We start from the raw sequence: 25,967 nt of genomic DNA on the forward strand, positions 1-25,967 counted from the left end.
GTCTTTCGCGATTTCACAGCATCGTCTGGATATTCCGGCCCTCGGGTCGTACGCGTACTCATTCTCATTCAGCTCGTTATGTACCGAGCAATCTGAACCCGGAAATCAATCACTACCAGATGGTCTAGAAACATACTCTAGAACCTAGATTAATGCCTGATATCACCAGGGTCTGCTCTGTAAGATGATCCACAACGGCTCCGCGCGTAATGTCCGCTGGCTTAACATATGTTCTGGATCTATTGACCGTGGATACACTTATTAATTTCTGGTATTCAGTTTTATGATCTCTATATGCTGGTCTATCAAAGCTTTTGATAATGCAAGGAATAAGCAAACAAACTCCGTGATCATCCAGATCATGCAAACGCAAATGCAACCGCATCTCCAATCACAAAGGCCTCAACCAAATAAACAGTGCAGGAATCAATCCGAACCGCGCTCGAGATCCCTTTCTTCTCGCGATCTTGATGCCGATGCCGTTGCTTCATCTGTAGACACACCTTGGTCCACTGGCTTCTGTACCACAGATGAGGCCTTCGTCTCGTTTTCTATGTCTTTACCCTCCTCCATCTCGGCAAGCAGCTCATCGACACTTTTTCCGCTCTCTTTGGCCGCTCGCAGAAGTTTCCGATGACGGAAACGCCATATAATATGGCTCGAGAATATGCCTACTTCGGCGAGGAAGCTACATTTGTGGTTAGTTTGAGGGATATCAAGTCGTTAATGGTATCGACTTACACGACAATATAGAGTATTCCACCGAGAATATCGAATGTGCCTTGTGCCGCTATTGAACCAGTCAGTATCTCTGCAACAATCGTCCAGAGGTGAACTTACCAAGTGCAAAAAGCGAGAAGAGAGCTCCTAAGCTATCGACGCTCAGAAAGACCCAGTCTGGTGACAAGCCGTTAGCATTTTTCGGACCGAGCAGGCTGTATGTGAAAGGACTATAACTTACTAACTCCTGCAACCCGTCCTCTCCGTTTCCAGATTTCAAAGTAAAGCGGGACAAAGCCGACGGCCAGCATGATAGCAGCTACGACGCCGAAAATCAGAACTGGCCATGTTATACCCTTGTGGTATGGTATCTATCAAAATTCGTCAGCGTCAATTATTTCGGTGGAATGCTCTGAAGATTTTGACGTACCCGTAAAGTAAGAATGAACAGAACCTCAAAACCACCGCAGAGGAGACAAGAGACGATGACGAGAAGGGTTGCCTTGAGCTGTGAGTATTCACTAGAAAAACAGGTGAGTAAGCAGTCATAAAAAAGCGTGGATGGGCGCGACTCACTGGTTATAATAAAGTATTTGGCCCCAGCTAACAAAGCCAAAGAATCCAAATATCTGAGGCTGGATCTGAAGTGGAATATTGACGTTCTACAACACGAATTAGCACACTTCCATTTATCTGTACAATGATAAACACACCTGAAGAATCATATATACGCCAAACGGCATCGAGCCTGCACAAATCCCAACATGAGCACCCCGTCAAATGTATACAAGACAACCATGTGGGGAAAAAAAAAGAAGACATACAAACAGCCCACAATAACATCATACTCGCCGGTAATCCATCGGTCTTCTTATGTCGCCAATTGTGCCATATCTGAGGCACGAGCTGAATGCACCAGAATACCGTACCGATTGTGCCTAGCACGTTGGCTGCTACGGGGATATTCTCGCCAGCCATGATGAACGAGAAAGGTCGAGGGGGGGGGGGGGACCTTCTATAGCAATGCGAGTTGTATTGGAAAAGGAGCAGAAAGATAATTCATACGAATACTGCTGGAAAAGAAGAAGAGGAGTTGAACTGGTTCATATGACAGTATCCTTATATAAGATCACTACGAGCTTCCGGTCCAACCAAACTTTAAAACATTTATACATGGATCGGACCCAAAGTGGGCAATGACTCGAGAAAACAAGATCCATTCCAAGAAAAAGTTCTCCCGGGTTTTGTGGGGGTTTTCACTGGGAAGAGCAGATTGTTTCGCACGATGAGTTGAGGTTGACGGCGACAAGCGCGCACAATCCCTTTGTAAAAGTATTGGTTACCAGACAGGAACCACAGCAAGAAGAGAAAGAACAGGAAAGGAAAAGAACTCGATATGGAAGGTCGGAAGCAGAAACGAGGACAAATAATATGCTCTTTCCGAGGCTTTCGATGTCAGATGCCAGCGAAAAAAAAAATAGGAGGAAATATGTTCCGTGATTGGCCAACTTAATCCGATTTATGATTTAAGGCGATCCACTTGTGACTTGAGTCTTAATGCGCTAGTCCGGAAACGGTCAATATATAGAGAGAGTTCGGAGACTAGCAGCCAATCAGAAATTCATCCTGATATCTTATCTGTGCATAAAAGGCTTCATAAATTCGAGAGAGGATCGAGATTGCTTGAATTGAATTGATTGAGTACGAAATGACACATATTCTACACAACCACTGACACTGAGTCATCCAATTTAGTCAAAACCCACACTCTCCTAATTGAGCATCACAATTGAACAGACAGCAACGAAAACAAAACAAAAGACGGAAAAAAAGCCCAATACTATGGTCATGAGAAGGTGATAATCAAATCCCATCGCAACATGACATGACGTGTTAACCGAAGACGATGAGAAGAGGACAAGGAGATTGAAAAATCAGTCAGAAAAGAAAATGCCGCAGGATGATCCTGTCACAAGGGTATCAAAGTATCAAAGTAAACTGGTGTATGACGCCGAGGCGGAAATCGCATTAATGAGCAAACATTCATTGGAGAATTTTGTTGTTTTATATTATCATCTTCAAATGTGCTTTTTTCATTTTGCCATTACAGGACAAAAAGACTAAAGCAAGATGAGATAATTTGACGGTGCGATACCTGTCTCTCCGTTTGCTCGTCTTGCTTGCCACCATCGGCCACTGACATCGGATACTTCGAGTTCCTCGCCCTTGGCGAAACTGATTTCATTGGCATCATCGGGGTTCGCGTCGTATGAGTAGATGGCCTTGGCCTTGTAGGGATATTCCGTTGGTTGGCTGACTTCATTAGAAGAGTCCACGTTACCGCCAGTGGGGAAGTTTGTGGCAGTTGTGTTGCGCTTGTCAGAGCCTGGCGGGCCGCCTGGGTAGCCGGACATGGGGGACGATGTCTCAAAGCCGTTGAGCTGAGCAGAAGTGTACATCTGAGGAGGCTGGCTGACAGTGGTACCAGGACGAGTACCGAATCCGTTGGATTGCGGGCGGCTGTTCTGATACGACTTGCCTTCTTTGTTCAGTGCGAAAGAGTCGATTGTCCGGCGGTGGCTTGCCTGGGGCGTGGAACCAAAGTAGAATATCCAAATGATCTATCGCTATTAGCAATGATACCAAGAACAATGGTCAGACACACTTACAATGACCATAGACAATAAGATGAAACCAGCGGCAGCGGCCTGCTTCGATGATTGGGGTTGGTAAACCAAGGAGTTCACAGCCAATGTGGTGAATACAAGACCAGCAGAAAGATATCCAGTAATCTGAAACAGCTGTCAGCATTTGCGTAGATTCGCACATGTTGTTAGCACATACCGCATTGCCATAAGTAAGGCTAGTGTCAGAACCCGTAACAATAATGATTCCAGTGATGACACAAATCATGTAGGCGACCGCCCACCAAACATAGTTGGGGAAATCCGTCTGAACATTGGCAATGATTGAACCAATAAAGGAGATGAGCCATGCAAGCTAGAAGTATGTCAGCATTCGTTTTGATCGGTGGATGCGAGCGCGATATCGACATGTGGTTTCACGTACGATTGATATAGAAATAGTGGCCAATGCGAAGGGATCGCCCAGAATATTACTTGTGCTGAATCGAGCCATTGCGGTGATGTGTTGATGTTTAGGGAGTGTTTGTTTGTGTGGTAGTGGCGATGCAATCACCAGAGCATGAAGCGGTTTGATGTCGACGGGAAGAATCGCAGCCGCAGACGATATTATAATATAACCTCGTTTAAGATGGTGTCACTGTATTGAAGCGAAAAGATAATTTGTTCACGAAACCCCCAATCAAGGCGACGGATACGTGCGGCGAGGAAACGTGTCGAAGTAACACCGTCGGAACCAGATGCGATACCCAAGGAAGATCAACCACAACAATCAGAATCGACTCTAGATAATCGTAGACGATGGCATACGCAAGAGGAGAGGAGGTTGGCTTTATCGAGTGGTTGGCTGCCGAGGCACGGTAAGGATTTCGATGTCAAAGACCAGATCAGCACCAGGCTGCAGTAGGGGGAGAAGAAGGTAAACAGAAGGAAAGTATAAGATGGTAGGTATAGATCGCGGAAGCAAATAGTTGAAAGAAAGGAGTCGTAGACAAGAACGAGCTGAAACGAGTGAATGAAAGGAATGGCCTACGAAGGGCAGGAGTGGTGTTGGGGAGTGTGGTGGGTGGTGGTGGTGGTGGTGTATGGAGAGGAGGTTGTTCACTTGTGAGGGAAGGTGATCGGGAGGAAGGGGCTGTCCGTATGTGCTCGTAATCAATTATTATCAAAGTGGGTTTCCGGGTGGGCTCTGGACGCGACAGACGGCCGTAATTTCTGTATTTTCCGTCTTCTGTGTATTGTCACTGTACCGATACGTGGCAGGCGGTAATTAAGTTAAGCCAGCCCATGAAGCAGGGAGTTGGTACGACTGTACAAAGACTACACGTTGGTACAACTTGCTTGGTAGGGCAGTGTCAGCCCTAACCCAGAAATAGAATGGTTGGCCAGCGTATTGACTCTGTATGGGTATAGACTTTGTCGTACTGGCAAGTTTAATTTACACTTTTTAATCTGTTCCGTACCCTCCATAATTCGTCGCTCAGCCTGAGTCTCAGCCTTCAGGATCTTCGTTCAAGATGCTTCGGGGCCGAATCAAGGTCTGGTCTCGTTGTTGTTGGGCTCCATATGACTTTGCAGAAAGAAAACGAGACGATAAGGAACAAAGACAACGAGAGAACGGCCGGAATGACGTCCACACGGGGCGCTGCATGCAACTTGGAAGTGTTTCACGTTGGCTCCTCCATCGTCTCAAACGCTGCCCAAACGGGGACTCCTGGCGATCGACTTTCGACACGGACCATGAACTCTCCGACATTAGACGCAAGTCTTTGATCGGATTATCAAGATTTGCTAAGGTCTAAACCAGTCGTGATGTTTTACCCCGTACGTCGCACTGTCGCAGAGAGTACGGAGTGCTTACTTCGTACAGAGGACGCAAAAATACGTGGATGTGGATATGGAGCAAGAGCGCTGACAATTTTAAAAATAGCCAAGGCCCGCCCCATTGAGCTGAAACAGCCAATTGGAGGCAATCTTCCCGTCAGGAACGGGCTAGGCCTGGCTGGTGGTGCCGATCCAATGAGCTTTGGTCACTTTCCATTGGTCTTTTTGTTACGCCTAGTCACCTACAATACAGAGAGATACTACGTACATAGATCGAGTTTGTCTGCCTTGCCGTATGCGCAATCGATAAGAATAACGCAAGGTACGAATATGAGATCTGTATAATGATGTGTCGTCTACGCCGAGTGAAGATGCTTTCTCTCGCGTCTATCTCGATGAGGAATGGACGTAATATTTGTCGGCATTTGAGACAGACACTTGGCGCTTGCGATCCACTGCGCGGCGTTAAGGATGATAATCACATTCTCTTAAGTATTGAGCCAGCGGCTAATGATCAATCAAACGTTACAATGACATTATCGCGTCCAATCGTTTGTATGGATGATATGCTTGATGAAATGTATGGAATGCTAGTATCAGCACCAGCCTCTAGGTACATAGAATGCATTGGCTTTGGCCATTGCTATTTGACCGCTGACGCAGGAATGTAGAGTGACTCAGGTATGCCAACCTCTGATATTCACCGATATGTACTATGCTATGCAGTGACTTCCTTCTTGAAACTTTTGCTGAACGTCAAATGGCGAATGACCCTGGCCAATGACACTTTCATTGAAGTAAAAGGGTGATGCAAGGTCATATCTCCCCGAGTCGAGTTGCTCAAGCGTTTATAATGACGACGAGGAAGTGTCTTGGCTGATTCTGCTGCCGCGGATGCTTGTGTTTGAATGTGGAATTAATGTCCCGAGATGGCTTCGTGCATCAACTTGACCGTTCAAGCAAGCGTAGTGGCTGGTATTGGCTCTAGCCGCTCGACTACCATGTTTTGTATCAGTAAACCACTTTATGAACCAAGCTCTGACGATAAAAACTTACTGAGAGATGGAACATGGGCAGTCTAGAGCAGCACTCATACCTGGCCCTTATCTAACATTCTCGAATCGAAACATGGCCCATCTCCCAGAACCCGCAAGGCACTGAAGCCATACTTTCGAGCGGCTTTGCTCCCGTGAGGGTTTCAGATTTCTCTAGCCCTTCGATCACGTATAACCTCGCGCCTCTTAACCTCCCGCTCAACGTCCTCCAACCGCGACTCCCATTCCGCCCAACACTCACTATTGCCCAGAACACCCAACTCGTACCACCGCTGCAATAGCCGCGCACTGCGCGCCCTCAATTCGGATATTTCAGTAGCCTGTTGTTCCTGAATACTCAGCAGCTTCTGGAGTCGCGGTTGAAGCTCAATCAACGCGGTGGATGCTTGTGCGTCGGGGATGGGGAGATCTTTGAGTGACGAGAGTCGCGATGCGGTTTCGGGGAATGTGGTGGCATAGGATAGGACGATTGAGGCGAGGTTTTGTGTACTTAGTCCTGCGGGTATATTATCGGTTTGAGTTGAAGTGGTGCCTGGGAATAGATCGGGGTAACGAGAATCTGGATTTGTTGTGGTTAGCAGACATTAAACACACTCGGAATTAGATGGCAAGCTTACAGAGTTGTAACACATCACGCACTGCCGGATTTGATTTACTCAAAGAATTGAGCGTACTCTCCAATCTATTCAAACGACGCGCGACAGTATCATCCAAGGAGTCTGTGTTGGGTGCTGTGGATGGTTGTCCAGTCCATTGTGTCTCGCCAGTCAAGAGATATTCTAATCTGTGCAGACGGCTCTCGAGTAGCTCGATTGTAGCTGATGCAACGGCATCAGCTTCTGTAGACATGATTGATTTATTAGGTTGTATTTGCAAAGCTTTGTAAAAGGGGAAACTATGGGGGTTCGTTGTTGACGTCTCCGTGCGCCGACCAAACGGCACAGCTTCCCCACACGCACGAATCAGCCTTTACGACGAGTAGATAACTATGGACAAAACCTTCAATACTGTCTATCTATCAATGATCGTGATATTACTAATTTGAGAACTTCTGGTATCATCCAATCCTCCGCCATGAAAAAAAAAAGACATTCTCCTTTATGAATCATCCAACAAGAAGCAAACAGTATGTACGAGAAGTAAACCCCCGAACCGTAAAGAAATCATTATACATAAACGTCATATCAATGAAGAAGACTCTTCCCTTCTCGTTCCTGCATCTCTTGCATCTCCTGGACTTGATGAGAACCGTCTTCGTCGAATGCATCAACCTCGTAATCAAAGACATTGACCCTTGGCGCATTTTCCGTTGCCGCGGGAGTTACTTCATCCTCAGCTTCGATCTTGGGCCAATCCTCCATAATCGCGTCTCCCGATTCGCCTGGACCTTCTTCACCCTTGTAGATATGTGCAGCTGCGTCAAGCTCCGCTTGGAAGGTGATGTTGTCTGTATTCACAAACTCCTGTTCACGAGCCCGTATTAGCTTCCGGGCCAAAGTACACAACTGAAATATGGCTTGATTACCTGTAGAGGCGGCTGTGCGGGATTAAGAGGGAAATCCACTGCATTATTATTCGCGTACACCAGGAGAAGGCTCCTTGACTCCCGTGCTGCCCTAAGCGCCTCGATCTCGCGTATTTTGACAGCGGTATAACCAATGACATCTGCATTGTTTGTTTTGTTGCTCTTGCCCCTCCTATTTTCAGGCTTTGCAGCTTGCTGCGTTTTAGCATCATCTGTCGAGAAACTGATTCGCCACCAATGCCATTCTTCGGGGGTATTGACTTCCATTTCGATCAGATCCTCTTCCCCTTGAATAGGGGCGTCTTTTCGCAGAATGTAGGTAATATGAGGTGCTGTGCAGAAGCCTCTGAGCGTATATTTGAAGTATGGCGGATCATCAGACGCGACTGCTGATTCCGTAAGGATTTTGGACTGCTCCCTAAGTGTATCACGAGCTGCTTGTTTCTCGGCTTCCAGTTCTGCGAATATTGTTAGCTAAGGTGAAAAGGTTACAACCAGACAACATGGGCGGCATACCATCCACTTTTTCTTTAATGAGACCTGCAATTCCACGAAGCTGTTCGGCCACTTGCTGTGCTTTGGCATCATCGAATTCAATTGTCCCTTCAGGTAGATGTCTCGGTAGCGCGACGGTGACAGCTTGCGCTGCTTTTTCTAACAGCTCTTGATTGGACATCCCAGCTCGAGATGCTGTTCCTGTGCATCTATAGCGCGCTGCTATGCTCTCAATTCGATTTATCTTCTGGATGGCATCTAGCCGCTTCAAGCGTAACTCACAGACTGTGTCACGACGGGCCTCCATATACCGATCCGGGTAAAAAGTGCAAGGGATTTTGACATTCATCGCCTCACTGCCGTAGCTTTCCAATTTTATCGTAAGAATTTCACCAACGTGATCAAGCCACACATCATCAAGCTCCTCTCCTGGAGCATCGGGCCAGATAGCATCGTCCAAAACATCATACAGGGTTTGACCCTGTCCACTCTCGACGTACGTGTTGAGAACATAAAAATCTTTTTGGTTTGGTGAATCCATTTCAGACATTTCCTGTTTCATTGCACATGACGAAAAGACCATTGAAAGTTGGTTCGCTGGAGTCGCACGTACAGATGCCTCTTGCCATGCTTCTAGAAATCTTTCCACGCCGCCGTCACCGCTGTAGCCGTAAAGCGACCTGAGACCAGCAAGTGCATCGGTACTTCCAAAGGCGCGTCGCGTACCATCCAAGAAAGCCATCAATCGTTGAGCTTCGTAAAGAATATCATCCCAATCTTGATCGTCAGCATATGGGTTATCTAACGAAACAATCCGGGGGATTTTGATCGATTGGCCGTTCCACCATTGCGAATCATACCCATAATCAATGGCCGTTTTCTCTCTAAGTAAGAGGGCTTCTCGTGCAAGTGGTATCGAATGAAGTATCGTCAAAAATCCTCCAATATACAAAGCTTCTTGTGAAGGTCGAAGGAAGGCCGGCTCGTCATCTTTCCGCTGACGATCTTCCGGGTCTGGACTGATTATCTCTTCCCTTGTGCCTGAGTTGACGACAGTCATACCCCAGTTGGTTTCGTCGTAATAGTCTTGAGTAGCAGGGCCGAAGCGAGCATCTTGGGCTTGTGTAATGACGCCACTTTCTTGTTTACCGTAATCCTGGCCTAGCGACATGGCTACCGCCTGTTGGAGGTCGCGCTCTTCGAGTTGAGCGGTAGTGAGATTCTGTCGCGGAGCTTCCGCTGTACGTAGACAGAAATTAGTAGATTTTACACCACTTGGAACATGTCGGCATACCTGCACCTGCACTATCCTGGCCAACGCCTTCATATTTGCGATCACTCAAAGTCTCACTGACATTCATGCGTGACGGTGGGCGCGACGGAGCAACTGAGTATGCATGTCCGGGATGAGTATCGGAGTTCTCTATATGAAATGCTAAATGAAATGATAAGTTACCCCTTGTTCGAAAGCTGTTGAGGTTCTGTTCGCTGGGAAGGCTCGCTCACTTGGCACGGACTGTGCGTCCTGAGAGTAAGACGGGGTATTGAACGAAGTCCAGTCATCCTGAGGCTGTGATTGCGCGATCAGTAACGATTATTACCAAACCAGGAACAGATTTTCAAGGGGCATACCTCAGAGGGGACGCCGTCGGGGTTTTCGAAATAGGCATTGATGGCCTTTTCTAGGTTGAGGCTGTTTGCCTGAAATGGACGTAATGGTTAGCATTTTTGTGCAGACGTATGAAAGGTTTTCTTCTCTACCTTCAAGAATAGGACTGCTTTTTCTCGTGAGAGACTGGTGAAGCCGATGAAATTCCCGATATCGTCTTCGGACGGTTCGGTGGCCATGATGGTGCTCGTGCACGTTGCTGCTTGAGGAGCTCCAAGCACACCGAGAGCTTCCAGCAAGCAACGTGCGTCGGCGAGCTATTAAGCGAGATGAGGTGGATGAATTATCAATATGTATGGTGTAATATTCAAGAAGCCATACTGAGGAGCAGCAATATTGCTTTGCAATCCGAGAACAAATAGCTGGACTGAGAGGAAGAGTGATCGATTGATGATGCTTAGCTTCCCCGCGTGCTAAGTTACAGATAGATGCCACCAAAATCAGGCAGGAGTCCCGCTAGTCCTGGTTGGGCCATGCCCACAAAGCATCCTATGGAATTAGGGCAAGCTATATTCAGGCATTGTACTCATAGCAGGATCAATCGGTGTCTGGTCTTAACCCGAGGATCATATTGCTCTTCTTTATCTCGAAGTTGATTAAACGCAATCGACCCGGCTCAAAGACATGATATCCGCGGTGAACCCTAATCCTAGGGGTTGCTCCTTTGCTGTGTCTTAACATCTGAATGAAACTCCATTAAGACCCAATAATATCCCCCGTCTAATGTAATTTTTCTTTATTTTCGACATGCATATTGTGACAGTTTCATGCCCTTTCGATAGAATGGAAGATCATTCCTTTCCTTGCGGCATCAAAGCCTCTTCTTTGTTGCTGGCAACAACATGAATCCTCCGTCAATGGGGGCAATCTTTCTGCCCTATTCTTGCAATGTATATCATTGACAATGTACCTTAATATTTTTTAGAATACCCCTTTGTCGAAAGTATAAATAGGTCCTGCCATCTGTAGACCTTCGGACTGAAACACAGAAACACCACACACAGCTTCATGTCCTGCGCACTCAACCCAGCAGAGAAAGAAGAGACACTGGTTCAAAGCATCAAAACACCAGAGCAATACCATCAAAATGAAGTTTTCTATTTCTCCCTTGCTTTCCCTGGTTGTTCTCCAAGTTAGCGGACACCTCCTTAGTCATGTTCTTGAGCCATGTAAACACAGAATGTGTTGAGAATGGTGGTATGTTGCATCAAGGATCCGTACTCGTATGTATGTCAAGTGCTTCAAGTTAATGCTTAATTGACTGTAGGAAGCTGTTACAATGGCGAGAAAATACTGTGAAATATGCGTTGCACACCGTTGCCAAGTCGCCTAAGGGCTTAATTCCTCTTCTCAGATGAACAAGAAAGGGTGGAAGTATGAATTCAACCGGTCATTGGAATTCTCAACTGGCTACTTCGAAACGATGATTTCCATAGGTCCTGGAGAGCCTCGTCGGTCCTGTTCTTCTATATCGCCGTCAACCCTATCCAGCTACTCCCACAGCGATTGAAGTTATTTATCTTCATGTAGATATTCTGCTACGTTAACTCGAGCCTAGGGGTGATCATAATGTCAACTCTCCGTGTTTGTATTCTAAATGTGATATTAGACTTTCATTGGTATTCCCCGTGTTGACTGTTGGTTTGAAATTGATGTGGCTGTCGTGAAATGCGGAGATTGCGTGGAGGCGGATCCTCGATTGTTTGCGGGGAAGATGATAAGTTAGTTCCACTCCTTGTCTGAGAAACGTTGAAGTGAGCTCCCACAGGGAATTTTCAAGACTGTAATCGTGTTTTATAGCAATATTCAAATCGAGGTATAGATGAAGTTCGTTTTTCTTCAATCGGTCTTTATTATATGATTGGCGATGCTGTGTTATCAAGAGAGACGGAGCGCTTACCGCCGGAGCAACGACAAAGGGCTCCCCCTCATTTCATGTCCGAGCTTCTCCTCCTCCTCCTCCCTTCATCTTCCCATCTCTCCTCTGATCTATTCTACTTCCCTCTACTTCTAATTGGCGGTATATTTGGGTATATGTTTGAGAACTGGACCGTACCTGCATGGTTAGAATCAATGGAAGTATTGATACAACAGAGGTGACATCTACCGAGAAGCCATGGGGTTACTTCTCGCTTCAGTTACATGGAAAGGCTTCCATGCGAGGAATAGCAGTGCCAGCGTTGGCCGTATATTAAATCATCTTTCGTCGTTGCATTCTCGAAGCTTGTTGACACAGAGTTATGCGCGGGGGCCTGATCTGGTACAACTCTGCTCCCAGGGAACGGTTGACATTCAAAGTAGACTTGTGCTAATATAAAAACGAGACAGCCACCTTTGGTTGAACAGACGGTAGGAGATCACTTTGCTTCAATAGTGCAGAAATTCGGAGATCGCACCGCGTGAGTGAAGCTCCGAAGGCGTCTACCACAATTGAGCAATCATCTAACCTACATAAATTGAGGGACAGAGTAATTTCTCGCCATCAAAAGGGTCGCTTTACTTACCATGAGCTCGATCGTAACAGCAATGCCGTGGCCCGTGGACTCCAATCCATATCTGTACGGAAAGGTGACCGCGTGGCGGTCATGTTGGGAAACTCACTCGAATATGCATCGGTATGTGAAAAACAAAACATGTACAAACGCGTGTCTCTACTTACCACCAGACTACTTTCTAGTTGACATACGCACTTTTCAAACTGGGAGCAGTCCTGGTTCCACTCAATCCTTCTTTCAATGCAAATCAGATTGTGTCCGCATTGAGTCATCTGGGAGCAAGCCACTTGATTATCAGTGCCGAAGCAAATTTACCACGTCGAGCACCTCGGGAGAATACGTCTCTTATCAAACATATTATCCCCGGTCTTGACTCCATGTCATGTGTTCAATCAGAATTGATCCCGTCACTCAAGCAAGTTGTAGTCGTCGACAACTCGACTGGCAGGTTTGACGGCTCGTCATACAAGGCTCTTACACCCTATGATTCTATAGCATCCTATATACAGGCAGATAGGAAGGCATTACCGAATCAAGGACTTTCTCTCCATGATGTGGTTAATATACAGTTTACTTCCGGAACAACATCTATGCCCAAGGCAGCCTGCCTGACTCACCGATCAATCCTAAACAACGGCATCCAGATTGGCGATCGAATGCTTCTCACAGAAAACGACATTGTCTGCTGCCCACCACCACTATTCCATTGCTTTGGGTCTATTCTGGGATATATGGCCACGGCAACCCATGGTTCAGCCATTGTATTCCCTTCAGAGTCTTTCAATGGTCTGGCTTCTCTCCAAGCCGTAAGAGAGGAACGTTGTACAGCTTTATATGGGGTGCCGACGATGTTCATCGAAGAATTAGGACTCCTCGATCGGGGAGAAGTCCCATATGATGGATTCCAATACCTACGTACCGGTATTGCAGCAGGGAGTAGCATCCCAGCCGAGCTAATGCGGAAACTGCACAAGAAACTGAATTTGACGGAGTTGACGATATGCTATGGAATGACGGAGACGAGCCCGGTGTCTGCAATGACCACTACAGACGATCCTATGGACAAGAGAATCACGACCGTGGGTCGACTGATGCCGCACGTCGAAGCCAAGGTCGTGGATCCAGTTGATCGTAGTAAAGTTCTACCAATTGAGACAAAAGGAGAACTAGCTGTGAGCGGGTATCTTCTAATGAAAGAATACTGGGGCGCGCCGGACAAGACTGCAGAAGTAATGCTCGCGGACGAGCATGGCAAAATCTGGATGCACGTAAGCAACATCTTCCCTTATAGCTCACACAAACCATTTACTCATTTCCTTTCATACAGACCGGCGATGAAGCAAGCATGTCTGCCGACGGCTATATAACCATAACCGGCCGGATCAAAGACCTGATCATCCGAGGAGGCGAAAACATTCACCCGCTAGAGGTTGAGAATTGTCTCCTTGCTCATCCGTCTGTGAATGATGTGTCTGTAGTAGGCGTCCCAGATGAAAAATATGGTGAAGTCGTAGGTGCTTTTGTGGTTATGTCCCCTAGCACCACCAATACGACCAACGAGGAGGAGCAACATCTTCTAAAGGAAGAGCTAAGATTGTGGGTGAGGGAGAAGCTAAGCAGTCATCTAGGTGAGTTTTGAATCCCGCCTAATTGAAAATCAAGGACTATTTAACTAACTTGGGATGATTACAGTGCCCAAATTCATCTTCTTCCTCTCGAGTTCGGACGCTTTCCCGAAAACAGCCAGTGGGAAAATACAAAAGTTCAAGCTCAAGGAACTTGCTATTCAGTTGTTGAAGGAGAAGCATTAGAGAGGATGGTAATATTCAATCTTGGTCGAGGGCCATTACTTCTGATCGAAGTGCAATCTATTGTATATACTGCTGGAAACCAAATTTGAAAGAAGAAATAAATAGTCTGTCAAGATGTAGATGCTACTTGCCACAACGACTTTCTGAAAATGAGTGTTCCAGAAACCGAATTGACAGAAGCCTGTATTATTTACATGAGTGTTCTTAAACCCTTCCTTCACTTCGTGCAACAAAGGCTCGCCAGTCATAATCGCTTCTTCCCATCCGGAGGGAGATGACGATGTGCCTTTTTCCGAGCCATCCTTAGGCTATCATTATTAACAACATCGAACACTGATTGCATGCCGGTCTTTTCAACGATTTTCTGAGGAGCTTTGTGTTCAATATCCGGACTACAGCAGTCAATGGTCTGGATACACCGGTCGTTCAAGGCATCTTCGATCGAAATACGGATCTCAGGATCTGGGTGCAGCATCTTAAGTACAAGTTGGTTCAATCCCTTCTTTGGGAATGTGGTGAAGATTCGACCACATGTCGGCGCTTCTGTCTCGGTGATTTTACCATCTGGGCTCCGAAGGAGGAACTTGTGCCAGCCGGCGAGAAATTTACTGTAGTGAGGATCTTCAGGTTTGGCAGCTTTCCAGGGGCTACCACAAACGAAGAGAGTGAAGCACACTATGCCACACGACCATACATCGAGAGCACGCGGATCATAGTCGCCTATATTTATTAGTTGAGTAGTCTCGAATATTGGATCAGCAGACATACCATTTTCAGCAAGAACCTCCGGTGACGAATAAGGTATACTGCCACAAATACCCGGAGAGCACTTCCGAATCTCTTTTGTTTGTTCTTGATTGCTTTCCGTTTGCGTAGAAGTTCTGAGCCCTGGGTGTACTCCAGAGAAGACTTCTGAGACACCAAAGTCGGTGATCTTAAGCTGTCCTTCTGATGTGACCAAGAGGTTTTCTGGCTTGATGTCACGATGTGCAATGCCATGCTGGTGCAAGTATGTTACGCCTCGCAGCAATTGCTTGAAGAAGCAAAGATTATCAATATCGCGAAGGTATCCTTGCTTGATTAGCAAGAAGAGTTCTCCGTATTCACAAAACTCCATAACATGATTCCATCTGCCGGAGTGCGTGCAAAGACGAACGGTTTCCACAATATTTGGATGGTGAAGGCTTTTAGCGATGCTGAACTCCGATTTGACCATATCCTCATATTCCACTTTATCTTCATTTCGTCCGCATTTCCGGAATTCTTTGACGGCATATAGATCAGTCTTGGATCCACCCTTTCGATACATAGTTCGTACTATGGCTGTTGCCCCTTTGCCAATCTGTTTGCCACTTTTGCCAGGGATTCTTCGTCGACTGCAAAACTCGTCACTGAGCTCACACGAGTCAACGTTGAAGTTTGCTGGGAGGGATGTGCCTAGCCGGCGAGATTTCAGCCCTGCACCAAACTTGGCCGGTATTGCAATATCTGGATCGTCTCTGTGTCGTGGACTATGGCCCATGGACGGTGACCTAAAAAGCTTCTTGCGTGATGGCTTGGGATGAGGGACGCCGGTGAAAGTGATCCTTTCCCTCAGCGACAGCCGCGATGTCACCTTTTGAAGGCGCGAAGGCTCTGGAATGGTGAGCAAGGTATTGTTGTCGTGATGTACTATAAGGTGAGATTCCTCTACCGGCGATGGGGGGACATCTTGTGTATCAATTGTCGGGATGCATTGCAATTCTTGAGCCTCTTCATTTGTACTTGCCATGTCCCAGGCGGCTTCATAATGAGCAATAGCCGGGTCTTCAGGCATCTTTGAGGTTTGATGAGTAAAACCAGCGCGGCGAAAAAGGCTTTTGATGGAGGTAGCGGCAGATGTATGTGAAGCCGACGAGGAGGAACTGGGAGGTGAGATTGGGGTATGTCGAGCCTTTGTTTTGTTTCGGGCAGCTTTGGGAGGCCTTGATAGTGCGGCCGATGAGGTACTGGTGGAAACCGTCTTTGATCGAGACGCCTTAGTGAATCTGAGACGAGATTCCCTAGCAACCTCCGGGGTGAATATGGGAAATGAGGGCGCCGCTAGCATTTGTGCGGACTGAATGGCACCGAACCCGATCCAACTAGATGGGAACGCTGTACAACCGCAATTGAGCACGGCACTGTATTCATTGGTTGCTGAGGTCAAGCGACGACGCTTACTTGATGGGCCTTGTTCTGCAGTCGCCGGGCGAGGCTCGCTGGAGTAGATGACTGGACTGTTGAACATTTTGATAAAGAACGATGGTACTGATGAGGATACTGTGGAAGAAATTGAAAGACAAGAGAATACCAAGTAGAACGATCTAAAAGCGAGGTTGGGGCTGGAATTTGAAGCCAATTGATATATAAATAGGATCAAAATGAGCGATGCTTGTGGTAATAGCTGTAGTTCATAGGGTGGGCGGCTAATTGAGGATGAGTAGTACTAAGATACGGGATGAGCAAAGAGAGCAAGAGTAGTCAAAGCAATGATCAAGCAATGGTAAAGCGAGATAGGTGTTGAGTGCTCCCCAACTAGTAAAGAAGAGAGTAAAGAGGAGGAAGAAGGAGTAACCAGTATGCGGGTAACTAGAGGTGTATATATAGAGGAAGGAGCCTAAAGAGGAAGGCAGCAGTGTGTCTGCCTGTCGAACGTTCAGAGTGCAGTGCAGGCGCGACCAACTCAATATATATGAACAAGCCAGGCAGCGGGGAGGAGCCTAGCTGAGATGTACGGTATCATAGTAGGGACTGCATCAGGCAATAACTAGTGCTGGCAGGCGATGTTAATCAGTTACTCCGTCCAAAAGTCAGTCAACTCGGCATTTCCGCCCTGCCAAGAGGCCAAGAGAAAGCCACCCCAGAGAGGAATGACAAGAAAAGTAGAAAACTAGAAATAGTAGCAAGAAATAATGTGAGACTGCAAGTAGCCTAGTACAAAATTTCCAGCCAAGAAAAGACTGCAATTTAGGCGACCGTGCGAGATACATCCACTAGTCATAGGTCTGTTCGTAGTGACTTTAAGTGACCTGACGCCCGTGCTGCTACTGTTACGACGAGATGGGCAAATGGTCAGTCGGTTGCATTGCAGCATTACAAGGTAGGGAGGCAACTGAATAGTAATGATGCCAACAGAGTTTAAAGAGCAGCTTGCGCGTTTCGCAGACGATCGATCCTGCGCAGATGCACGAGAGGTCGCAGAACAGCAGAACAACTAAAACTTGGGGGAGGTCGCCAAGAAGGCCAAGCTCGAGTGCTGCCGCTATTTGCAGATCAGGGGCTACCATTGAGGGAGCATAGCCTCAGAACAGATCGCCCATGTACAACCACCAAGACAATAGACCTAAACAAAGTAGCTAGCTGCTGTCGGATCAATACGGAGGACGGGGAGTAGACCGGCAGTTCAGGTCCTGACTCTTGCGTACCCCGAATTTACCCCGTGCCATTCAATGATATGATTGATTGCTCAGAAATAGTAAACGCAGACTGGAAGGAGACACCGCCAAGACTCTTCTGCCAAGCATTCCTCTCTTGAAGCCCTTGGTCTTGGCGTGTGGTTGTTGCTTGCCCGCCAAGACCAGAGGAGAGGGCGGAATGGGCGGGCTCAAGGAGTTTAGGAGGGGTTGTGCAACTGACTAGATGGCCTGAAGTTATGTATGGATAAAAATGAATGATAGTCTAGCCCAAGGGATTCGCTTGCCACGTCAGTACCCATGATTCGTAAGCTCTGCGGTCATTGTTTGCCGGCAAAGTATATGTAGGTGCTGTACGATGAAGTCACACGAAGATTTAGGTTTAATTCTTTATCTATCATTTGAGCATGGCCATCGTAGAGTTTGCGAGTTTGGCTGTCAAGCAAGATTGGAAATCGAAAGCGTCGGGAAATGGGGACCGTTAACACCGACTGCGCAGACAACAACATACCATTATCCGGTGAAGAATGAATATTGCCGAATCTGCGGGGAAGTACTACACACACAGCGAGCCAAAAATATGAGAGGAATATGCGCCGTACTGTCCTTATCTTATCATGAGTAACAAGTTTTGTTGGGAAGTGCTCAAAATAAGGTCTCCATCGAGGCCTGGGCTGACTCAAGCCATAAGAATCTCCAAGGGATTTCTTAGACCCTTATGACTATGGGCACACCGGACATGCGGGACACGCCGGAAGACGGCCTCCTTCTCCGTTCTCTGCATAAATTGCTGCCATTCTGGAGTTTCAATCCATTTTTGCCAAGCAGTCTTGTCCTTGAAGCTAGCTAGCAACAGAACATCATGCATCTCGTCACGGGGTGTACCCGTAGGTCGCCCGGGAGGTGACATTTCAACCGGAATTGGCTCAAAGCGTGTAACATAAGGGCTGCGATTTGCATGTTCCCCTACTTCTGCAAGAAGAACGTCCAATGGATGGGCCCTCGTACGCGAAATACGAGATTTGTCAGTCGATCCCGAAGATGCCGCTGGCGATTCCAGGTTGCTTAACATTTGAGATGCGAAGAAGAATATCATACAAGAAAGAGGCTTTCCATGTTCGCGATTCGATTCTTCAGGATCATCTGAGTCGTTTTGATTCTTGCTGAACAACATGTTGTCGTCAATTGAGCATCTCGTATGACACGCACTGTAATCTGAATCGACATGTTTGATCTCGTCGCAATAAAAAGATTACTATGTAGCAGAGCGACGGTGTGGGGGGTTTTGATGTGCCAGTCAAGATGACGTGGTACCGTTCCACGGTTTGCAAACCACTGTCAGATGCAGAAAAGCATCCCTTCTTGTATTCTTGACGCAGCCAAAATATGAATCGGCGGATGGTGTAAAAGCGACCATGGACAAGAGCCAAGTTGTATCCCCGCACTCGGTAAATACTTGCGGTCTTGGCCTAGTGAGCCGAGAAATCTAGATCAGAAATCTTGTATACCGGTCTCGCCTGTCAATTCTTCTTTCTGAGCATCTCCCGCTTGTTCTTTGTCGAAAACCCACTCCGGTTCCTCTTCGTCAAAATAGCGTTCTTGTTCCTCATTCCAGTCATCATACTCGTCATTTTCGTCTACCGTTTCGTAGTCGAAATCATAGTCGGCACCTTTGAGAAAACGCATTTCCATTTCCCATCTCCAACGTTGTTCTCCTTCTTCCTTGTTGGCCGGGATGTCGTCTTTGTCTTCCGCCACTATTTCGCCGTTGGGCCCTCGCCGGTAACTGAGCATTGCATTCGGGTCCGGATGAGCCAGCGCGTCCATTTTCGCTTCTGATCGGAGAAGGTCGGCTTGTAGTATGCCAGAAAACCCCTTGGTGCGACCTTCGGTCTCTCGTTCTGCGGGAGTCTGGAATCGTCTGATGAGGCGGTCGTAGAGTAATGGATCTAGTGGTCGCACGAGTTGAGTTAGCAAGTCTGTCAACACATGGATGTGAATCGCTTGAACTGCAACAAAGAGAAACAAACCAGCCATTTCAAGATCAGCAGAGAAATATTCTGGATGCTGATCGAGGTAGCGTTTGCGACGGTTCTTTGCCTGCACGGAAACAGGAGGCTTCAGCTGATTCGAAGCTGACGATGCATCATTTGCATCTTGTTGAGATAGTCCCGTCGACATTGGGAAAAATGGCATATTGCTGTTTTAGAAAAAGGTTGAAAGAAAGGTAGTTAACAGATAGAACAGAGACATGTCTACGATTTGCAGACATTGCCTCCGATGAATAACAAATCAATGTTGCCTTCGTCATCCATCGGATGCATCAACGCATGGTAAAATATCGGAGCTCTCGGCGGGGGGCCGCCGTATCTATCCGAAACCGAGTAATACATAAATTACGGTAGCGGATCACCACTATGCTGGTAAAGTAAATTACCACTGTATGTTACATACCTTACACTACATAGTAAGCTCCTGCTTTGTAGACAGGCAGCTTGCTTGCTCTTTGATACATTTTAGTCCATCATCATCATCATCATCATCATCAACACATCTCCATGTCTATCTGAGGTTGTTTTAAGGCTGTACTGTACGGTTTGTTTGCAAGCAAGGTACCCGCAGCCCGCCATATAAATAACTTTTATTTCCACTGTAAGCATCTCGCTAACCCTCGATTTCAGGTAGCTGGCGTACCTTTGGTGAATCGTCAACGATGCAATGAATATGATTCGGAAATAACGAGCAGCTTTCTTCATATTACTCTAAATTGAATACTGCCTTTGAAAACATACGTGGCTTCTTTTCGCTTAGTTAACAAGATGGTGAAGCAAAGAACGTCAAAATTCCAGGACGGACGTGGCACTATCCCTGAAGAACCAGCAATGAGCCGGTCTCTGCATATTTGGAAAGAGGTTTCCAGAGCCTTGGTTCTCCCTATCCTCGCCGCAGCTTACTCCAGAGTATCTCTTTTGGCTCTGGCACCTGTTTATGGATCAACGCCATCACGCGTATGGCATGATGTTCTATGCAACACCGCTATCTTAGCAGGGTCTTTTTCACCCGAATCTCTCAGAAAGATCGAAAACATCCTTCCAGGGCTCGCATTATCAATCCCTGTCTTTCAAAGTTTCCTCTTTCAACGGAGCTCTTTGTTTGGCAACCCGACTGGACCGGTGTTGACTGAATTGATGACGATCTTCCCGTTCCTGTTGTTTTCAACATCATCCTATTTGAAACGTATTGAACGGCTAAACCTGGGCCAGAGACATCTGCTCCTTACGGGATGTATTTTTGCATTGTACGGAGTCCTTGCGTTCAGACTGGCTGATACAGCAATTCAGTCTTTGTTACCAGCGTATATCGGATCGACCGTCTGGATGACAACTTTCGGTATGCAAAGCATCATCGCACTTCTCTACGCAATAAATTTCTCCTCGTATTTGTCCTGGGGGCTTTTTATTTTATCGACCACTTACCTCTTCATAACGGCGGATCCGAATATACTATTTGTGCATGCAGCAACCCGGGTCAACTCAACCTTACATGGGGTGGGCTACAGTCTAGTTGACCGACAGGAGTCACTGACTGGCTACATATCTGTACTGGATAATGTTGAGCTCGGTTTTCGTGCCATGAGATGCGATCATAGTCTATTGGGAGGAGAATGGACTCATCGACCGTCACATTATAATCCTCGGGTATCAGACCCGATTTATGCCGTTTTCACTATGCTCGAGGCAGTCCGGCTGGTTGAATCTGATCCTGAATTGCCAAAAAAAGAGGATAAGGATAGAAATGCACTTGTCATGTATGATTTTAATCCAAACATGTAAAAGTCGGTTGATTGACTTTTCACAGCGGACTCGGAATAGGCACGACACCAGCTGCCCTAATTCAGCACGGAATAGAAACGACTATAGTCGAAATCGACCCGGTCGTTTACAGATTTGCAGTTCAACACTTTCACTTTCCGCCAAATCACACGGCAGTCATTGACAATGCAATTTCATTCGTCGAGACGGCACGACACGAATCGAAAAAGTACGATTATATCATCCATGATGTTTTCACGGGTGGTGTCGAGCCAATTGAACTATTTACTCTGGAGTTTATCCAAGGGCTTGAAGCACTACTTGCAGAAGACGGCGTTGTTGCAATTGTTCGTTTCCTTCCATACTACTATATAGCCTTACAGAGGACTAACACAAGTTCAGAACTACGCCGGGGATATTTCCCTGCCCGGAGCAGGAGTAGTCATTCGCACAATAAAAGCAGTTTTTCCAGAGTGTCGCATATTCCGTGAAAACGACGGCTCAGAACTACCGGCAGAAGAGTCCTTCGACTTTATCAACATGGTTGTCTTTTGCAAGAAGAATCGCACATCTCCATTAACTTTCAGACTACCGAACGAGGAGGACTATCTTGGTAGTCAGGCTAGAAAGTCGTACATGTATCCACGACGTGAGATTGATTCCAGAATATTCGACATTGGGGATGATTCAACGGATCAGCGTATTTTAGAAGTTGGAAATACGAGTATCCTAGAGGCAAGCCACATTCCGAACGCTATTGGGCATTGGAATATCATGAGAGATGTACTTCCGGCTAAGGTATGGGAGAATTTCTAGATGTGGTCTATATATGGACATTATCAAAAAGATGTCAGGTAGAAGATACTACAACAACCATGGATCACGACCGTCATGACGAGCGTTCCATGGGTAACATAACTTTATCCAAGGATCAACCTTCAAAATAGCCCCTTATCCTCAACCACAAGACTCTTTCTAATACGCTCAACATCCTCATCCCTAAACCCTAATTGATCCCTCAAATAACCCTCCGCCCCACCAAACTGCCTCTCAATATACTCCAACGTAGCAGTCATATTCTCCTTCCTGGCCGACAGCAACCTCTCAACCCCAGCCCGATTGGCCGGATCAACTCCCCGATCCCTGATAATCTTCTCCGCCAAATGTGCCTTTACACTAGCATCAAACCCCCTTTCCGTCAACGAGTACTCATCGGCAATGAGATCCGGATCCTTGACTCCAGCAACGAGAAACATGAGCGCTATAAGCACCCCAGTCCTATCCTTTCCGCCGGTACAATGTACCAGAAACGCATCCCGAGGCTGGTCACGGACATGCTCAAACACCTTTCTATAGGCATCGACGCCATCACGCAAAATCTCAGCGTAGGCAGCCACAAACCCTTCCGTGCCGTTGTCGGACATGTAATTCGCAAACCTCTTTGCGAGTTGCTCGGGACTTGAGTCCCTCTCCGGAAAAACGGGGCAATGCAACACCATTACAGCATCATGGGTGTCTAGTGGGCTAGATGCAATAGGATTTTCGCGCAGTTCAACGTTGGAGCGCAGGTCGTAGACCGTGGTGATTTGCAGGTTCTGGGTGAGTGTCCGCAGGCCCGCGGGAGTGATGCGTGTTGGCAGTGCAGAGCGATAGATGAAGTTTCGTCTTGTGGAAGATGAGTCTGTGATGGGGTAGCTGCCTATGTCACGGAAGTTGGGGACGCCGTCGACATGAATGAAAGGCGGTGGAAGTGTTGCTGGCGTTGCAGTTTCGGTTATTTGGCCTGCAACGCTCATTTTGGTTTAGTTCTAAGATGTTTAACCGGAATGGAATAATGTTCTTTTTGGCTAGACATGTACTGACGATAGATATCTATACTGAAATGCCGAGGTTGGGATGACATCCATGGTTCAGGTACGATTTATTATGGAGACAACACTAAGTGTGGGGTACATGTATTCAGGTACATCTAACTAACTTAATCATCATTCGATGCTGAGTCAACAAAGCCATCAGATGATACGAATCAGAAGGGTATCATATTGGTATGTATAGTTACAAAGAAGACATGTTGATAAAGAGGGAAGGTGACACAAAATCTCACCCCACAAGATAGAAAAGAAAAGAAAAACTAAATGATAGAACACCAAATATGTCTCCCCAGACGCTGTCAATTTCAAGTATTCACAGGTAAAATGTACTTATTGATGAGAGTTAGGCGCAGGGCTGCTGCGCGGACTGCCGCCGGGCTTTTTGACGAGTCCTGCAAAGAAGCTGGCGAGTGCTTGATTTTGCGCTTTTTCGTCGGTTGGTCCTGTGGATGAGGTGATTTCTTTCTTGGGTGTGCGGTTGGCTTCTCGTTCCTGTGATTATCATGTAAGCGTGGACGTATAAACCTAGGATCGACTGTGTTACCTTCAACTTTCTCAACATGTCGTCAGCATCGACTTGAATACCGCCCATGTTGAACTGGACAGGTCCAATATGTTCATTAACATGTCCAGATTCATCAAGATGAGGGGACATTTCAAGAGGCTTCGGTGCTTTCTTAGCTTCTCGGTCCTTTTCATCTTCTGCCTTGAGCTGATCCAATATCGTAAGTTGTTGGCCCAAGAATTTCTGCATATCCTCCGTCTCAATCTCAATTTTGTTCCGGTTCGAATTGACACTGCTTCCTGGAGCAGCCGAGTCTTGTTTGGGATCTTTGATGGTTTGCTCGTAAATGGCGACGGCACTGGAGCCATCCTCTGCTATAGGATATGTAGGGGCATCTCTCGCTTCAGCATCTTCGCCTTGCCTAGCTCCATTAACCAAAGGACGTGATGATTCCTGAATCTCGATGGACCAGGCATCGCCGACTCCCTCAATATCAAATCCTTCGCGAATAATGCGAATCTTGCCCCAAGAATCCCAGTTTGCTGGTACAAGGACCTTGTCCCGATCTATGACGTTGTGTTTGAGCGATTGTCTTCTTAATAGCGAATGTATACCCAAGGTCGAATGGATTAAGCTTTGTAGAGAATTTGCGAGGAAAGGTGTGGTGTAAATGAGCGAAGCACCGTCTAGCCATAGGGTTAGTAGCTGCTGACAAGCCAAAATCTTGGAGGACTCACGCTTGAGAAGAATAGTTCTCATAAATTGAAGAATAAAGTCAAACTCTTCTTCCCGCCAGCCATTCTCTTTTTCCAGTTGTTCTATTTTATTTGCCTGCCGCTGTCAGTTGATATTCCCATGTCTGCAGAGTAACCTCAACTAACCCCTTGGCAAACAACACATAAAGGAACCCCAAGTCCCTCGTCCCATTCGCCTGGCCCTAGAGGAATCGACACCGGGCCTCCAGAGTTCGTGACACCGGTTGCCGAGTTCGGATCCAATCCTCTCTTCTTATCCTTCCACTCTGTCATGACTTCTTCCATGACTATTTTCGTTGAATCCTCTAGCGATATCATCACGGATCTCAAGAGTCGAATCCATTCTCGCAGTTGTCGGACCCAGGTCCAAGGAGATGACCAGTCGAGGAGTATTACAATTAGTGTTTCTGGAACGGACTGTGGTGTTAGAAGGGGGCGTAATAGAGGTGCAAAGGATGGAGAAGGGTCGGATAGGAGGTATATCGAGACTCGTGCAAGGATATCTATTGTAGTATAATAATTAGCTTCCCTCGTACAGTTGTTAGAGGACTGAGGACGAACCTTCGTGATCGGCATCGAGCACATCTTGGTAAGTATAGCCCAGAGCAAACTCATTCGCAATAGGAGCTACTTTTCCTTTTCTCCTCTCGTTTGGTAAGCGCGGATCTGAAGGATCCGAAGATAGTGTATCCAGAAATTCTCTTTGACTGTCGGGTGTGCCTCCTACACGTAACAGCAATTAGCTTTGTTTCTTGACGAACACCAACCTAGCCCCCTTCGATGATGACAACGTACCTAGCACAATCATATTCTTCTCTGGTAGTCTCTTTCCACTAGCCACACTGTCCAACATAGACGACCAGATATTCTTCTTGTTCCCATCTTTGCTGGACGGCCGGCTTCCCGGGCCGCCAGAGTCCTGTGTCCCAGTAGACATACGCGACCCGATTCCAACCATTTCGTAGGCGATCAGACCATGTCCGATGGGACTGGCAAGTTATATAGGTTCCAAGATTGACAGCTTTTGATATTGTTGTTGTATGTCCAATCGTACTCCGCAAGCTAAAACAGTTCCGCGTTCAGGGGAGGTCCCTCGAGGCGATGGGTAGCGGTGACGTGTAGACACCGGTAGGGCCGATATAGTCCAGTAAAATCGAGAGAGACGTTCAGAATGATTGACCTACTCACTGGCTGCAGAAAATGGTACGACACAGGAAAGAGCAGGGGAGGAAAACAGTTGAGATGAAAGATCAAAAGATGCGCCTAGTAAACAATGATCCCTCATAGATTAGCTTAACCAACGGTAGTGACTTAGTCCCGAACGGGCGGGCTAGTGCGCCGTCCCACGCGCTCT

At 46.9% G+C, this 25,967-nt stretch overlaps 11 protein-coding genes across 11 annotated transcripts; 2 read left to right on the plus strand and 9 right to left on the minus strand.

The window, feature by feature from the left end:
• Window positions 1-426: 426 nt before the first annotated feature.
• Window positions 427-1,698, minus strand: EYB26_004009 (uncharacterized protein; the record flags this gene model as incomplete). The annotated part of the gene is made up of 8 exons (XM_054263303.1): window positions 427-688; window positions 742-790; window positions 841-897; window positions 962-1,091; window positions 1,151-1,241; window positions 1,297-1,382; window positions 1,434-1,468; window positions 1,545-1,698. 8 exons carry the CDS (start codon window positions 1,696-1,698, stop codon window positions 427-429), a joined length of 864 nt encoding a protein of 287 aa, XP_054119278.1.
• A 1,142-nt stretch (window positions 1,699-2,840) lies between these two features.
• Window positions 2,841-3,858, minus strand: EYB26_004010 (uncharacterized protein; the record flags this gene model as incomplete). Its single annotated transcript, XM_054263304.1, has 4 exons — window positions 2,841-3,341; window positions 3,390-3,512; window positions 3,565-3,720; window positions 3,790-3,858. 4 exons carry the CDS (start codon window positions 3,856-3,858, stop codon window positions 2,841-2,843), a joined length of 849 nt encoding a protein of 282 aa, XP_054119279.1.
• A 2,526-nt stretch (window positions 3,859-6,384) lies between these two features.
• EYB26_004011 (uncharacterized protein) lies at window positions 6,385-7,090 on the minus strand (the record flags this gene model as incomplete). The annotated part of the gene is made up of 2 exons (XM_054263305.1): window positions 6,385-6,800; window positions 6,859-7,090. 2 exons carry the CDS (start codon window positions 7,088-7,090, stop codon window positions 6,385-6,387), a joined length of 648 nt encoding a protein of 215 aa, XP_054119280.1.
• Window positions 7,091-7,425: 335 nt separating this feature from the next.
• Window positions 7,426-10,109, minus strand: EYB26_004012 (uncharacterized protein; the record flags this gene model as incomplete). Its single annotated transcript, XM_054263306.1, has 7 exons — window positions 7,426-7,704; window positions 7,767-8,224; window positions 8,283-9,500; window positions 9,556-9,696; window positions 9,768-9,831; window positions 9,894-9,962; window positions 10,023-10,109. The coding sequence occupies 7 exons, from the start codon at window positions 10,107-10,109 to the stop codon at window positions 7,426-7,428; spliced, it is 2,316 nt and encodes a 771-aa protein (XP_054119281.1).
• Window positions 10,110-12,046: 1,937 nt separating this feature from the next.
• EYB26_004013 (uncharacterized protein) lies at window positions 12,047-14,236 on the plus strand (the record flags this gene model as incomplete). The annotated part of the gene is made up of 6 exons (XM_054263307.1): window positions 12,047-12,190; window positions 12,259-12,329; window positions 12,398-12,545; window positions 12,608-13,693; window positions 13,753-14,053; window positions 14,118-14,236. The coding sequence occupies 6 exons, from the start codon at window positions 12,047-12,049 to the stop codon at window positions 14,234-14,236; spliced, it is 1,869 nt and encodes a 622-aa protein (XP_054119282.1).
• A 244-nt stretch (window positions 14,237-14,480) lies between these two features.
• EYB26_004014 (uncharacterized protein) lies at window positions 14,481-16,505 on the minus strand (the record flags this gene model as incomplete). The annotated part of the gene is made up of 3 exons (XM_054263308.1): window positions 14,481-14,956; window positions 15,005-16,372; window positions 16,439-16,505. The coding sequence occupies 3 exons, from the start codon at window positions 16,503-16,505 to the stop codon at window positions 14,481-14,483; spliced, it is 1,911 nt and encodes a 636-aa protein (XP_054119283.1).
• A 1,844-nt stretch (window positions 16,506-18,349) lies between these two features.
• Window positions 18,350-18,844, minus strand: EYB26_004015 (uncharacterized protein; the record flags this gene model as incomplete). Its single annotated transcript, XM_054263309.1, has 1 exon — window positions 18,350-18,844. The coding sequence occupies one exon, from the start codon at window positions 18,842-18,844 to the stop codon at window positions 18,350-18,352; it is 495 nt and encodes a 164-aa protein (XP_054119284.1).
• Window positions 18,845-19,161: 317 nt separating this feature from the next.
• On the minus strand, window positions 19,162-19,866 carry EYB26_004016 (uncharacterized protein; the record flags this gene model as incomplete). The annotated part of the gene is made up of 2 exons (XM_054263310.1): window positions 19,162-19,619; window positions 19,701-19,866. The coding sequence occupies 2 exons, from the start codon at window positions 19,864-19,866 to the stop codon at window positions 19,162-19,164; spliced, it is 624 nt and encodes a 207-aa protein (XP_054119285.1).
• A 623-nt stretch (window positions 19,867-20,489) lies between these two features.
• On the plus strand, window positions 20,490-22,298 carry EYB26_004017 (uncharacterized protein; the record flags this gene model as incomplete). Its single annotated transcript, XM_054263311.1, has 3 exons — window positions 20,490-21,478; window positions 21,529-21,829; window positions 21,885-22,298. The coding sequence occupies 3 exons, from the start codon at window positions 20,490-20,492 to the stop codon at window positions 22,296-22,298; spliced, it is 1,704 nt and encodes a 567-aa protein (XP_054119286.1).
• A 122-nt stretch (window positions 22,299-22,420) lies between these two features.
• EYB26_004018 (uncharacterized protein) lies at window positions 22,421-23,278 on the minus strand (the record flags this gene model as incomplete). Its single annotated transcript, XM_054263312.1, has 1 exon — window positions 22,421-23,278. The coding sequence occupies one exon, from the start codon at window positions 23,276-23,278 to the stop codon at window positions 22,421-22,423; it is 858 nt and encodes a 285-aa protein (XP_054119287.1).
• Window positions 23,279-23,683: 405 nt separating this feature from the next.
• On the minus strand, window positions 23,684-25,571 carry EYB26_004019 (uncharacterized protein; the record flags this gene model as incomplete). The annotated part of the gene is made up of 6 exons (XM_054263313.1): window positions 23,684-23,845; window positions 23,898-24,544; window positions 24,596-24,689; window positions 24,740-25,116; window positions 25,175-25,336; window positions 25,409-25,571. 6 exons carry the CDS (start codon window positions 25,569-25,571, stop codon window positions 23,684-23,686), a joined length of 1,605 nt encoding a protein of 534 aa, XP_054119288.1.
• Between the last annotated feature and the right edge of the window lie 396 nt (window positions 25,572-25,967).

Source organism: Talaromyces marneffei, chromosome 3 (genome assembly GCF_009556855.1).
Source record: "Talaromyces marneffei chromosome 3, complete sequence".
Taxonomy (NCBI): Eukaryota; Fungi; Ascomycota; class Eurotiomycetes; order Eurotiales; family Trichocomaceae; genus Talaromyces; species Talaromyces marneffei.